Source organism: Pelodiscus sinensis, chromosome 16, assembly GCF_052426305.1.
Source record: "Pelodiscus sinensis isolate ZL-2025 chromosome 16, ASM5242630v1, whole genome shotgun sequence".
In the NCBI taxonomy this organism is placed as follows: Eukaryota; Metazoa; Chordata; order Testudines; family Trionychidae; genus Pelodiscus; species Pelodiscus sinensis.
The window spans coordinates 41,436,670-41,450,573 of record NC_143067.1 but is presented as its reverse complement, the minus strand read 5'-3'; the positions used below and the strand labels follow the sequence as shown (position 1 = coordinate 41,450,573).

The window sequence follows — 13,904 nt, the reverse complement described above, 5'->3', positions numbered from 1 at the left end:
ACCCCATTCCAATCTGAGATTCCTTGATTAATAGTATTTGTTGGTGATTGCTTAGCTACTTATATATCCACTGAATGGCAGTTCAGTCACTCCCCAATTTATGCTGCTTACTATCAGAATGTCATGTGGGAATGTGCCAAAAGCATTGTTAAAGTTCAGGCACATTATGTCCAACCCATTCATTCCCTCAATGGCTACATCTACATTGGCAAGATTTTGCTCAAATACTTTTAACGCAAGAGTTTTTGCATTAAAGTATTTGCGCAAGAGAGCGTCTACACTGGCATGTGCTTTTGCGCAACAGCATCCATGCCAGTGTAGATGCTCTCTTGCACAAGAAAGCGCCGATGGCCATTTTAGCCATCGGGCTTTCTTGTGCAAGAAATTCATGTTGCCTGTCTACACTGGCCTCTTGCGCAAGAGGGCCTATTCCTGAGTGGGAGCATCATAGTTTTTGCGCAAGAAGCACTGATTTCTTATATTAGAATGTCAGTGTTCTTGTGCAAGAACTCACGGCCAGTGTAGACAGGCAGCAAGTTTTTGCGCAAAAGTGCTTTTGCGCAAAATCTTGCCAATGTAGACACAGCCTTAATGTTTTCACCAAAGCAATCATCACAATTGATTCTAACTGACAAACTTGGCAGAATCAGCAAATAAGGCAAGTCTAGAGGGAGCCATGGAGATAAAATTATCCTTTCATGCCTAGATGTGCTCTTCCAGTTCACAACTGGAGCATGCTTCTGAGTAAAAAGGCACTGCCCATTCAGTTGCCCTGGGTTTTAGGATGAAGAGAGGATTGGAGTCCCCACAAGCATTAAAACCTGTTCAGTTGTTAAAGCCACAGAAACTGAACTTCCAGCTGAAACAGACAGGGCCTGGTTTTATAATACTCAGCCAAGTGGGGAGTAGATAATAAAACACAGATATACAGAGTATCACAAGGAAGAGAGGACTCCAGTGTCTTCATTTAAGGAGACCTGAAGTAAAGGGAATAATGTTAGGAAGTTAATCACTTCAGGTTAAATATAAGAATAGTGCTACTGGGTGCAAGAGACAAGGTGGGTGACCGGATACCTTTTGTGGAGCAACTTCTGATGGTGACTGAGATAAGCCTTCCGGTTTGTGTAAGAGTGAAAGATCTCTCTCTCTCTCTCTCTCTCTCTCTCTCTCTCTCACACACACACACCAATAAAGTTGCTCCAATAAAAGATATCACCTCACTCAGCTTGTCTTTCTAACATCCTGGGCCCAATTGCCTGCAGAATCACTGCATTAAAGCAATCTAGGGGGAAGGACATTTGAAATAATCAAATGTAGAGTGTGGAATTGCATCATCTGGCAGGGATCCAGGCTGTCATAGGACACACCTACCACAGGGATGCTTGAGGAATCATATAGGCACAACATGGGGGAAAGTTCTAACCTTCCATAGTTCTGTTCATACCATCCCAGGACTACTGGCTTCCCACCACTAGAGACTGAAAGTGTCTGAGGCAGCGGCTGGTCCCATACAACAACTAAACTCTGGCACGTTCTTAACTGAAAACACTCAATGCAATAAAATAGCCTATGGACACGTTTCCCAGACAGGTCACTCTCCTGAGCAGGGAACCTTCACTTCTCCAGGACCAACCTGCGCAGGATGCTGATCACAATCAAAGTGAGGAGGGTCACACAGCAGGGGCTGCGCGGTAACACTTAGAGCTATTTGCAGTTCACAGTCTAGGAAACATTGCTCAGGAACCCTGGCGCTACTGACAGACCGATTCTCTACGCTGGCAAGACCTGCATTTCAGGGGACTGCCTCACCTGTGCTTGGCTGTCACAGAGGTTTCCCCTTCCAGACTCAAGCCCGGGGCCAGAATCCTCAGCAGGCAGGAGAATGTCGCTCAAACCCTTCTGGCTCGGTTGGCGGAGGGAGAACTCTTTCTGGCCCGACTCCGCGGCTAAGCGCACCTCGTAGGAATAGGGAAGCTGCAAGGTCCCGCTACTGTAGTTGTAGGAGAATTTGGGGCCGAGACTAGAATACAAATCCGCATTGTAAGATCCCAAAACAGGTGGAGTTCTAGGTCTCCAACATTTAAAAATTAAAACCGATATCACTGTGAACAAGAATAAAAATGAAATCAGAGCCAAAGCTACCACCAAAATAACAGTAAAACCGGACTGAGACTCCGAGTCAGCCGACTGGTCGCTCATTTCCGGAAGAGCCTCTTGGAAGTTCTCGGCGAACACCAGGCTCAGAGTCACGGTGGCGGAGAGAGGCGGCTGCCCGTTGTCCTTCACCAGGGCGACCAGCCGGTGCTTCACCGCATCTCTGTCCACAAAGGCGCGGGCGGTCCGGATCTCCCCGCTGTGCAGCCCCAGCCGGAAGAGCGCCGGCTCCGTGGCCTGCAGCACATGGTAGGAGAGCCAGGCGTTGTGTCCCGAGTCCGCATCCACCGCCACCACCTTCGTCACCAGATAACCCGCCTCGGCCGAGCGAGGGACCATCTCGAACACGGCCGAGCCCTCGGGCCCGAGCGAGGGATACAGGATGCGAGGGGCGTTGTCGTTCCGATCCAGGATAAACACGCTGACGGTGACGTTGCTGCTGAGAGGCGGCGACCCGCCGTCTTCGGCCCTCACTTGCAGCTCGAACGCCCGGAACTGCTCGTAGTCGAAGGAGCGCTGCGCGTACAGCGCTCCGGTCTGGGAGTTGATGGACACGTAGGAGGAGACAGGCAGCTCCTGGATGCTGCTGCGCAGGATGGAGTAAGTGACCCGGGCGTTGCCGTCCAGATCCCGGTCTGAGGCTTTGACGCTCAAAATGGAGGCCCCCGAGGGGTTGTTCTCGGGCACGTAGGCGCTGTAGGAAGGTTTCTCGAAGACAGGGGCGTTGTCATTGACATCCGAGATCTGCAAGAGGATGGTTTTCTGGGTTGAGAGCGGGGGGGAGCCCTTGTCTGTGGCTGTGATTGTGATGTTGTACTCCGGGGCCCGCTCCCTGTCCAGGGTGCTGACCATCACCAGCTTGTAGTAGCTATCGGAAGCCGAGGTTATAGTGAACGGCAAACCATCCTGCAAATGGCAGGAGACCTTTCCATTATCTCCAGAATCTTGATCGTTGACACTGACCAGCGCGATCACTGTCCCGGGCACAGAGTCTTCGGGAACGGGGCTGGACAGGGATGTCAGGGTCACTTCGGGAGCATTGTCGTTCTCATCCAGAACCCTTATCTCCACCTTGCAGTGTGTCACTAGTCCGCCTCCATCCTTCGCTTCCACCACCAGGGTGTAGCCCCGGGACTCCTCAAAGTCCAACGGCTCCTTTACCGTCAGTTTCCCGGTGTCCGGGTCCAGACTGAATCTCTGACGCGCCTTCTCCGGAACGTTGCTGAAGACGTAGCTGATCTGAGCGTTGGAACCTTCGTCCTGGTCGGAGGCTTGGAGCTGGAGTAGCAAGGAGCCCGCCGGGGCACCTTCCCTCAGGCTCACTCTGTAGAGCTCCTGAGGGAAGAGGGGCGGGTTGTCGTTGATGTCGGTGACATTGATGCGTATCTGGGCGGTCCCGGTCCTCGGCGGCTCCCCCCCATCCGCAGCCATGAGGGTCAAGTGGAGGCTGCGCTGGCTTTCCCGATCCAGGGCTTTCTGCAGCACCAGCTCCGCGTATTTGCTGCCGTCCTGGCTCTCTTTGGCCTCCAGGCGGAAGTACTGGTTGGGGCTCAGCTGGTAGCGCTGCAGAGAGTTCACCCCGACGTCAGGATCCTCCGCTTTTCCCAGGGCAAAGCGAGCCCCTGGCAAGCTGGACTCGCTGACCTGCAGAGCGATGGCGTCTTGCAGGAACCGCGGGGCATTGTCGTTAATGTCCTGCACGGCCACAGTCACGTGGAAAACGTTCAGGGGATTTTCGGCCACGATTTGTATAGTTCTAACGCAGGGCTGCGAAGCCCCGCAGATCTCCTCCCGGTCTAGGCGGCCATTCACAGACAAGTCCCCGTTCTCCCCATTCACACTGAAGTGCTGCTGTTCCGAACTGACACGGAGCCTCCGCAGCGGCAGCTCCCTCAGCTCCAGCCCCAGATCCTGGGCGAGGTTCCCCACGAGGGAGCCTTTGGCCATTTCCTCGGGGATCGAGTAGCGAGTCCGCTCCGGGGCCGCGCGGCAGAGCAAAGGCCAGACCGCGGCGAGAAGCAGTACTTGCCGTGGGGCCGCCCGGCCCGGCGCCCTGGTTCCCATCCCGAGCTCTCGGCTCTCCTCTGCAGCGCTCTGCTGTGGTTACGTTCCCGTTTGGAAGCCGGTCGCCTGGGGCAGCTCGCGGCAGGGAAGAGCGAACGGGGCCCCGGTTCTCCGCCTAGCGGTGCCTCGCGCTCCCAGGAGATTCCTTTTCCTGGCGAGACCGGGAGTGTCTCCTGAAGAGTCCGCCCCGCCCCGCCCGGCGCCGTGTGATGGAGCAAGCGCAGGACAGGAGCCGCCGGTGGATCCCGGCTGCAGCGCCGGCTCCGCATTGGCCAACAGCGGCACTCGGAGCCTCAGCCCAGAACTGCAGCAGCAGCGATCGCAGCACGGCGCCGGCGCAGCTCCAGGAACTGCAGAGATCGAGGGTCCCCCCGCCCACTCTCGCTACACGCGATGTTCCAACTCTCGATCCCTTGTAAGTTGTGAACAGCGACACCTCCGGTTCGCTCTGAGCCTCGTGTTCTCTTCGTGATTTTACAGAAGCTCCATTTGCAGTACTCCGAACAGCTCTCCGAAGGGCGCTGCGCACGTGGAGGGAAAGAAGGAAGGTTCCGCTTTGTGCCACCTGTGGAGCCACCGTTCCCACACCCCCAATTTTCTGTACAGATCCAAGAAATGATCTTTCGGGAACAGGATCTGACAGAAATGTTACCAGTCTGGGAAGAGCAGGGCACCTCGGGCTAACCTCGTGAGAATCACACATTTGGGTTTTATACTTTAAGGTGCTTTTTTGTCCATATACAAAAATTCTCGTTTTGTTCCACAGAAAAGAAACAAAAGAAGAGAAGACGCCTCCGACTGAACGAACCCTGCTTGTACTTTTAAAGGCCAAGAAAAGCGTCTATAGGGATAAATTACACGGTATTCGAGAGGTAAACTCAGTTTTCTCACAGGACCAACAAAAGGAACACAAATGTTACCAGAAGATCCCTTAAGTGTCCCAGATCTGTGCGAGTTAACAAAAGGGTGTAAAAATGCGTTCCCGCCACACGTACCGACCAATACTCCACCGGTTACAATATCACCTAATCTACTTCCAAATGCAGGTGCCTTTACTGGCTTCACAAAACTTTCCTGACAACTGTGTCAGTTTCACAGAGCGCCATACCTCCATGCAAATAAAAAAGTGACAAAAAAGATTAGCTCACCTGAACGGAGGACTGATCCGCGTTACTAACGTTTAACTCCTCGGCCATTAGGAAAGGATCCTTTACCTCACACGTCTGCTCGCTGGTCAGAGTGTTTGCATAGTTTGACTGGGGGAAGTTGAACTGGCTCTTCCCGGAGCCCGCGGTGAGCGACGCCTCCTGGGAGTAGGAGTGGAGAAACGCTCTGACCCCATCGATGCCCACGAAGTGCGAGACGGGAACTCCGCCGAAAGTCCCACTCGAGGAGTCCAACAGCTGCGACTCGCGCCACCGCCGGAGCCGCAGGGCCACCAGCGCTATGACGAAGGTGAGGAAGACGCAGGACACGGACGCCACCGCGATCACCAGGTACAAGGTGAGGCCGGACTGCGGCTGCGCGGGAGCCGAGAGGCTGCTCAGGTCCGACAGGAGCTCGGGGATGCTGTCAGCCACCGCCACCGTGACAGTGACGGTGGCCGAGAGAGGGGGCTGCCCGTTGTCCTTCACCAACACCACCAGGCTCTGCTTCAGGCCGTCCCTGTCCACAAAGTAGCGCGCTGTCCGCACCTCGCCGCTGTGGACTCCGACCGAGAAGAGCCCCGGCTCCGTGGCCTTCAGCAGCTGGTAGGAGAGCCAGGCGTTCTGCCCGGAGTCCGCATCCACCGCCACCACCTTGGTGACCAGGTAGCCCGGCTCGGAGGAGCGAGGGGCCAGCTCCACTCCCGTGGAGCCATCGCTGGGGGAGGCGGGGTGCAGGATGTGCGGGCTGTTGTCATTCTGGTCCAGCACCAAGAGCCTGACGGAGACATTGCTGCGGAGCGGCGGGGACCCCCCGTCCCGAGCCTGCACCCGGAACCGAAGCTCCCGCAGCTGCTCGTAGTCGAAGGAGCGCAGCGCGTACACAGCCCCGGTCTCCGAGTTAATGGACACGGCGGAGGAGAGCGGAGCTTCGCGGCCCTCGCCCTCCAGCAGAGAGTAAGTCACTCGGGCGTTCTCCCCCCAGTCGCGGTCAGTGGCCCTCACGGAGCACACGGAGGCCCCGCTGGGGTTGTTCTCCGGCACGTAGGCGGTGTAGGACGCTTGGTCGAAGAGCGGAGCGTTGTCGTTGGTGTCCAGGACCCGGAGCGGGATGGTGATGGCGGTGGCAAGGGGCGGAGTCCCGCTGTCCGTGGCGGTGACTGTGATGTTGTAGGCGGCCACCTGCTCCCTGTCCAGGGCTCGCTCGGTCACCAGGCTGTAGTACTTGTCCAGCGACCGCCTCAGCTGGAAGGGGAGGCTGCTGGGTATGGAGCACGTGACCTCCCCGTTCTCCCCCGAATCCGGATCCTGGACGTTTAGAAGGGCGACCACAGTCCCGGGGGGAGCGTCCTCGGGGATCGCGCTTACGAGGGACCTGACAGCGATTTCCGGGGCGTTGTCATTCACATCGGTAACCATGATTTCAATTCTCGATTTGTCGTATCGGCCTCCCCCGTCTTGCGCTTTCACCTCGATTTCATACAACGCCGATTCCTCGAAGTCCAAGTTCCCCACCAGTGTCACTTCCCCCGTCCCAGAGTCCAAGTGGAATGTTTGAGCAGCTTTGTCTGTGATTTGGTGGAAAGAGTAGGTCACCTCTTTGTTGACTCCTTCATCCAGGTCGGTGGCCTTTACTGTGAGAACCGTGGACCCTGCCGGCACATTTTCCCACACACTCACCGTGTAGACAGGCTGACTGAAAACCGGCGCGTTGTCATTAGCATCAAGTACAGTAACGCGGATCCGCGCGGTGCCGGATCTGACCGGGTCTCCCCCGTCTGTGGCCGTGAGGATCAGCGTGTGAACGGCTTGTTCTTCCCGGTCCAGGGACTTTTCCAGCACCAGGTCGGCGTGTTTCACGCCATCCGGGCCTGTCTGAACATCCAGTGAGAAATGCCCGTCGCTGCCGAGCTGGTAGCTCTGCAGGGAATTAATGCCCAAATCGGAGTCCTGAGCGTCACTCAAAGAAAACCGCGATCCCGGCGCCGTTGTCTCGCTGACTTTTAACTCCATTTCTTCCGCCGGGAAGCTGGGGGCGTTGTCATTAATGTCCGTGATTTCCACTTCCACTCCGTACAGCTTCATTGTATCCTCCACTATGAGCTCACAGCTCAGCAGACACTTCCCCGCCCGGCCGCAGATCCGCTCCCTGTCTATGCGCTCCGCGGTGATCAAATGGCCGCTCTCCGCATTGAGAGCGAAGTACTGCGTCCTACCTCCGGAAACGATTCGGACTCCGCGCTCCGAGAGCTGCTCCGCGTCCAGCCCCAGGTCCTGCGCGATGTCCCCCACGAAAACGCCTCTCTCCGTTTCCTCCGGGATCGAGTAGCGAATCTGCCCAGAAACTGCCTGCCAGGCGGTGGCCAATATGAAGCAGAGCAGGGCTCGCTCGCGGCAGCGCCGCAGCCTCTGCGCTTCGGTCATTGCCCGGCTTCAGGAAAGACTCCGGGTCTGGATTTTGTCTCTGGCCCCGCAGCGTGTGGGTCTAATGCCAAAGCCCCGCGCAGCGACTCTCGCCGGGCAACGTTCCGCTGCGGGAGCCTCCAGCTAGTCCCGGCGCTGCATAGAGCCGAAGAGCGGCTGGCGGGGCGGGGCGGATCGCTCGGCGAGTCTCCCTCTCTGATTGGCGAACAGCGGCGCTCAGCGCCTCGGCCAATAACTGCAGCTCCCGGTGCGAGTTTTCAGCCTGGAATCTTGTTGGTGTTGGAATTTGATACTCAACATTCTACCGGGGGCGGGCTCTCCGCCTCGGGGCACGTGACAGCTTGAAATGACGAAAGGGTCGGCGGTCCGGAATCGGGTTTTGTGCTCAAATATGTAGAGCCCTGGTTGATTTGTTTAAACAGGCTTATGGGTAAATGAGGTGTCCCTGGGTTTGACTAGACCTCTCGCATGCCTTCTGTCTGTTCTCGTGGGCACATTACACCGATTCACGCGCCACTTGCTATATACTTATATGCCCTTTAGTAAAATTGGTACTGACCCGCACAACGGCAGCATATTATGTTTAGATTTCAGTTACATTCGGCTGCCCTTTCTTACCGAGTCAGGTTATTCATTTCTCTCTCAATGGATGGGATAGAAATGAACTGAAGACTCGAGTATTCCACCTGTGGGTGAACTCTGTCTAATCGAGGAAATAAAATGATTTGTAGTCCACATATTGTCCAGTTTTCAGTCTGGTGTATTTAATACCGAGTATAGAAGGAGGCTGTTAGCTTCCAGGAAAACTCTAACACAAGAGGAAGATGTGTAACTATAATTCATTAGCTGAAAACACAAAAATATATCTGTGTCTGTACACTGTAGAGATGTTAAATTAAGCTTAATGAACTAATGACTAGTCCATGGACTAGTCCATTATTTAATGGGGGGGGGGGGGAGAGAAACCATAGCAGGGTGAGCTCCAGGCCCTGCCTTTTAAGGCCCTTCATACATTTAAAAGGCTGAGCCGGGACAGCTGATACCCAGCTTGCCTCCCGCACACTGCACTTTAGCCTTTTTAATGTATTAGGATGTGTATCAAGACGTGGGCATGCCATGGTTTTATATATAGGCAATAAAATACTTTTTAGATAAGGAGACCACATCTGTATGCAGTATTCAAGATGTGGGCATGCCATGGATTTATATAGGGGCAATAAGATATCCTTCAACTGATTCTCTATCCTTTTAATGATTCCTAACATTCTGTTTGCTTTTTTGACTGCTGCTGCACACTGAGAGGATGTTTTCAGAGAACTATCCACAGTGACTCCAAGATCTCTCTCTCTTCAGTAGTTGTAGCTAAATTAGTCCCCATCATATTGGATGTATATTGTACGTCCCAGAGGATTTGGAATCCTGGCAATTAAAGAAACTGGGCTTGGTAGATACAAGAGAAAGGCCAAGTCACCTTTTTAAGACTGCATAAAACATTTCAAAAACAGTCCTGCTATGAGGTGTGCATTATTAGGTACAGAATACAGGAGACAAGGACAAAAAAAAGAGTTGTCATTGGTCATTCAGGAATATCATGAGAAGACGTCATACGTATTTATTACAGGCCCAAATGCCACAGGAGTCGTCATAGATAGAAGCCTTACAAACAAACATATCAAATCCAACACTACGCTAACCCCCAACCCCCCACGGCACACTGTGATCCTGTATCAGAAAACGCTCAGTCTAAATTTAAAAACAAAAACAAAACATACAAAGGTGAATAGGAGAAACGGATAATACATGAAAACAGAAGCTCACCTCCACACCAGATCCATCGCCCGCAAACACCTTCCCAGAGCTGTCACCGCACAGAATATTCCCGCCCCTCGGCACGCTGGATTTCAGGAAAGTAAATTCCTTCTTCCCGGCATCCGAGGACAAACACAGCTGGTAGGAATAAGGCAAAGTCCCATCTTCATAGCTTGGTGGGAACATGGAGCCCGTCTTGGAATAAGGCTCAGGACCAAAACACTGAAGTAACTGGGGATTTCCTGACCGCCGCAATCTCATCGCAATGGCCAGTGTCACCGTCAGGAGGAAGAGAAACGAGACCAAGGCCAAGGCCAACACCAAGTAGAACTGCAAATCAGACTGCGGCGCCAACTCAGCCGACCGGTCGCTCATTTCCGGAAGAGCCTCTTGAAAGTTCTCGGCGAACACCAGGCTCAGAGTCACGGTGGAGGAGAGAGGCGGCTGCCCGTTGTCCTTCACCAGGGCGACCAGCTGGTGCTTCACCGCATCTCTGTCCGCAAAGGCGCGCGCGGTGCGGATCTCCCCGCTGTGCAGCCCCAGCCGGAAGAGCGCCGGCTCCGTGGCCTGCAGCACATGGTAGGAGAGCCAGGCGTTGTGTCCCGAGTCCGCATCCACCGCCACCACCTTCGTCACCAGATAACCCGCCTCGGCAGAGCGAGGGACCATCTCGAACACGGCCGAGCCCTCGGGCCCGAGCGAGGGATACAGGATGCGAGGGGCGTTGTCGTTCCGATCCAGGATAAACACGCTGACGGTGACGTTGCTGCTGAGAGGCGGCGACCCGCCGTCTTGGGCCTTCACTTGCAGCTCGAACACCCGGAACTGCTCGTAGTCGAAGGAGCGCTGCGCGTACAGCGCTCCGGTCTGGGAGTTGATGGACACGTAGGAGGAGACAGGCAGCTCCTGGATGCTGCTGCGCAGGATGGAGTAAGTGACCCGGGCGTTGCCGTCCAGATCCCGGTCTGAGGCTTTGACGCTCAAAATGGAGGCCCCCGAGGGGTTGTTCTCGGGCACGTAGGCGCTGTAGGAAGGTTTCTCGAAGACAGGGGCGTTGTCATTGACATCCGAGATCTGCAAGAGGATGGTTTTCTGGGTGGAGAGCGGGGGGGAGCCCTTGTCTGTGGCCGTGATTGTGATGTTGTACTCCGGGGCCCGCTCCCTGTCCAGGGTGCTGACCGTAACCAGCTTGTAGTAGCTAGTGGAAGACGATATTATTGTCAAGGGCAAATCTTCTTCTAAGTGACAGGAGAACTTCCCGTTTTCTCCTTCATCTCGGTCTCTAACTTTGACCAGCGCGATCACTGTCCCGGGCACAGAGTCTTCGGGAACGGGGCTGGACAGGGATGTCAGGGTCACCTCGGGAGCATTGTCGTTCTCATCCAGAACCCTTATCTCCACCTTGCAGTGTGTCACTAGTCCGCCTCCGTCCTTCGCTTCCACCACCAGGGTGTAGCCCCGGGACTCCTCGAAGTCCAACGGCTCCTTTACCGTCAGTTTCCCGGTGTCCGGGTCCAGACTGAATCTCTGACGCGCCTTCTCCGGGACGTTGCTGAAGACGTAGCTGATCTGAGCGTTGGAACCTTCATCCTGGTCGGAGGCTTGGAGCTGGAGCAGCAAGGAGCCCGCCGGGGCACCTTCCCTCAGGCTCACTCTGTAGAGCTCCTGAGGGAAGAGGGGCGGGTTGTCGTTGGCGTCGCTGACATTGATGCGTATCTGGGCGGTCCCGGTCCTCGGCGGCTCCCCCCCATCCACAGCCGTGAGGGTCAAGTGGAGGCTGCGCTGGCTTTCCCGATCCAGGGCTTTCTGCAGCACCAGCTCCGCGTATTTGCTGCCGTCCTGGCTCTCTTTGGCCTCCAGGCGGAAGTACTGGTTGGGGCTCAGCTGGTAGCGCTGCAGAGAGTTCACCCCGACGTCAGGATCCTCCGCTTTTCCCAGGGCAAAGCGAGCCCCTGGCAAGCTGGACTCGCTGACCTGCAGAGCGATGGCGTCTTGCAGGAACCGCGGGGCATTGTCGTTAATGTCCTGCACGGCCACAGTCACGTGGAAAACGTTCAGGGGATTTTCCAGCACCGTTTCGAAATGAACGGCGCAGGGCTGCGAAGCCCCGCAGATCTCCTCCCGGTCTATGCGGTCACTCACGTACAAGTCCCCGTTCTCCCCGTTCACACTGAAGTGCTGCTGTTCCGAACTGACACGGAGCTTCCGCAGCGGCAGCTCCCTCAGCTCCAGCCCCAGATCCTGGGCGAGGTTCCCCACGAGGGAGCCTTTGGCCATTTCCTCGGGGATCGAGTAGCGAGTCTGCTCCGGGGCCGCGCGGCAGAACAAAGGGAAGAAGCAGGCGAGGAGCAGTACTTGCCGTGGGGCCGCCCGGCGCCGGGTATCGAGCCTCATCCCTGTCAGCTTTGTGTCTTCTTCGATTCCCGCAGGGGGTGAGAAATCCCTCCCGGCTGACGCAATCCTCAGGGAAAAAGCGGCATCGGAGTCCGGATTGTGGAAGTGTTCGGAGCCCTGCGCTGGGGTGGTGTGTGGAGGTGTGGGGGGTATTTTTCTGATCGGAGACCGGGCGGTTCCTCTGTGCTGCTTCCTCCCCTCCCCGCCTGGCGCCCTGTGACGGAGCAAGCGCAGGGCAGGAGCAGCCGGTGGATCCCGGCTGCAGCGCCGGCTCCGCATTGGCCAACAGCGGCACTCGGAGCCTCAGCCCAGAACTGCAGCAGCCGCGATCGCAGCACGGCGCAGCTGCAGAGACTCGCGCATTGCGCGTATGGGCGCGTCTATCAGCCAGAGCGTGGGCCGCCTGTACTTTCTGGGTAGGGTGGCGGTGGCGGTGTCTGCGCCGGGCGCACGCCCGAGTCTCAGAAACAGGCGAAGGAAGTTTTCAGTATGTGCAGTGACGACCCTGCAAACACCCACAGGCTGAAGTCCAGACAGAATAGTATGAAAGGTGGTTGACAAAACAGAATGGAAAGGTAGACAGGTGTTTCTCAACCTTTTTCTATAAAGTATCCTTTTTAAAAATATTTGAAGTACCCCCAGTACCTACAGTTTTCAAACACACAGCATTTATTCTACCATTGCAACACGTTTGTTTAAACAACTTAAATCGTATCCAGGTGGGTAACGAAAATGTTGGGTGTAAAAAGTACAGAAATAATAAAGTGCTGTAAAACTTAAAACAAAAATGTAGTTGTCTCCAAATTTCAGTGGTGTTGATGTGTGTCCCCCCCCCCCCCCAGTTCTCTCGAGTACTCCTAAGGGTATTCCTACCACTGGTTGAGAAACACTGACCTAGACCAATAAGAGTTTCTGTGGGTTCTAACTCCCTGGCTCAACTTTTACCTAGAACCATTTTAGCAGTTACGATTAGAGTTTTTGTCTTCTCTTTCCAAGAAATCTTCCTACTCAGAACAGCATCTGTCCAAAATAAGAACATTTTCTATCCTCTGCACCAGGGTTTCCCAAACACTTTTGGCTGCAGAGCTCTTACAGAGTCCTGAAAATTTGGTGAAATCCTTAAAATACCATGATTTTAATTCAATAGGTACCAAAATAAATAAGCAACATTTTGGAATTCTATTTTTACGTCTTGTATATTTCTTATAAAAACATTTTCAAGAAAACTATACAAAAATAAAAAACAAAATAACAGGGTCATACAACTGTCATTAACATTTCCCCCCAGAGCTCCTGGACCACGGGACAGAGCTGCAGAGCTCCATGGAGCAAACTTTTGGAAATTTTGCCCCACACTTTCCTGTAATTATGCACTAGGCCAGTGGTCTCCAACCTTTTTACACCCAAGATCACTTTTTAAATCTCAGAACAGGCGCAGATCTACCGCCCTGTTCCTTCCTTAAAGCCCCGTCCCTTCTTTGAAGCCCCGCCCTCTCTATTCTTCTCCTGTCCATCACTTGCTATCCCCAGCCCTTCCTTACACACTCTGATAAACAGTTTATTTTTAAATTATGCGATACATAAAATTAAAATCACTTGTTTAGAGTTATGAAATAAATGGTCTGTTTTTATTCATGCTATTTAAATCTAAAATGAAGCATTTATAATTATACATTTTGTGGGGACAGAGTTCTGCAGCTGGGGGCAGGAGAGAGGGAACAGGGTCCTGGGAGGGCAGAGGACGGGCTTCTGCAGCAGGGGACAGAGTGCCTGGGGCCAGGGGAGTGAGGACAGCGTTCTGTAGCTGGGGACAGGGAAGTGGGGACGGAGTTCTGTGGCTGGGGACAGGGGAGTTGGGGAGTGGGGTGCCAGTGGAGGCAGAGTCCCCTGCATCTCCCTCCTCCCAGGATTCTC

The 13,904-nt window shown here is 54.6% G+C and overlaps 1 protein-coding gene across 24 annotated transcripts in view; it reads right to left on the bottom strand.

Annotated features, from left to right (window-relative positions):
- LOC106731829 (protocadherin gamma-C5-like) overlaps positions 1-13,904 on the bottom strand; it is a 237,111-nt gene that overhangs the window by 54,920 nt on the left and 168,287 nt on the right. Inside the window, exon 1 of one of the 24 annotated variants that reach the window (XM_089769584.1) lies at positions 9,606-12,774. The exons of 21 other annotated variants lie outside the window; for them this stretch is intronic. In XM_089769584.1, coding sequence (XP_089625710.1) covers positions 9,606-12,269 — 2,664 coding nt within the window. In that variant the 5' untranslated portion in view covers positions 12,270-12,774. Of the gene's footprint in view, positions 1-1,809; positions 5,337-5,366; positions 8,678-9,605; positions 12,775-13,904 lie in introns of those variants that run through there. 2 more of the 24 variants (XM_089769594.1, XM_089769604.1) reach the window with 2 other exon arrangements.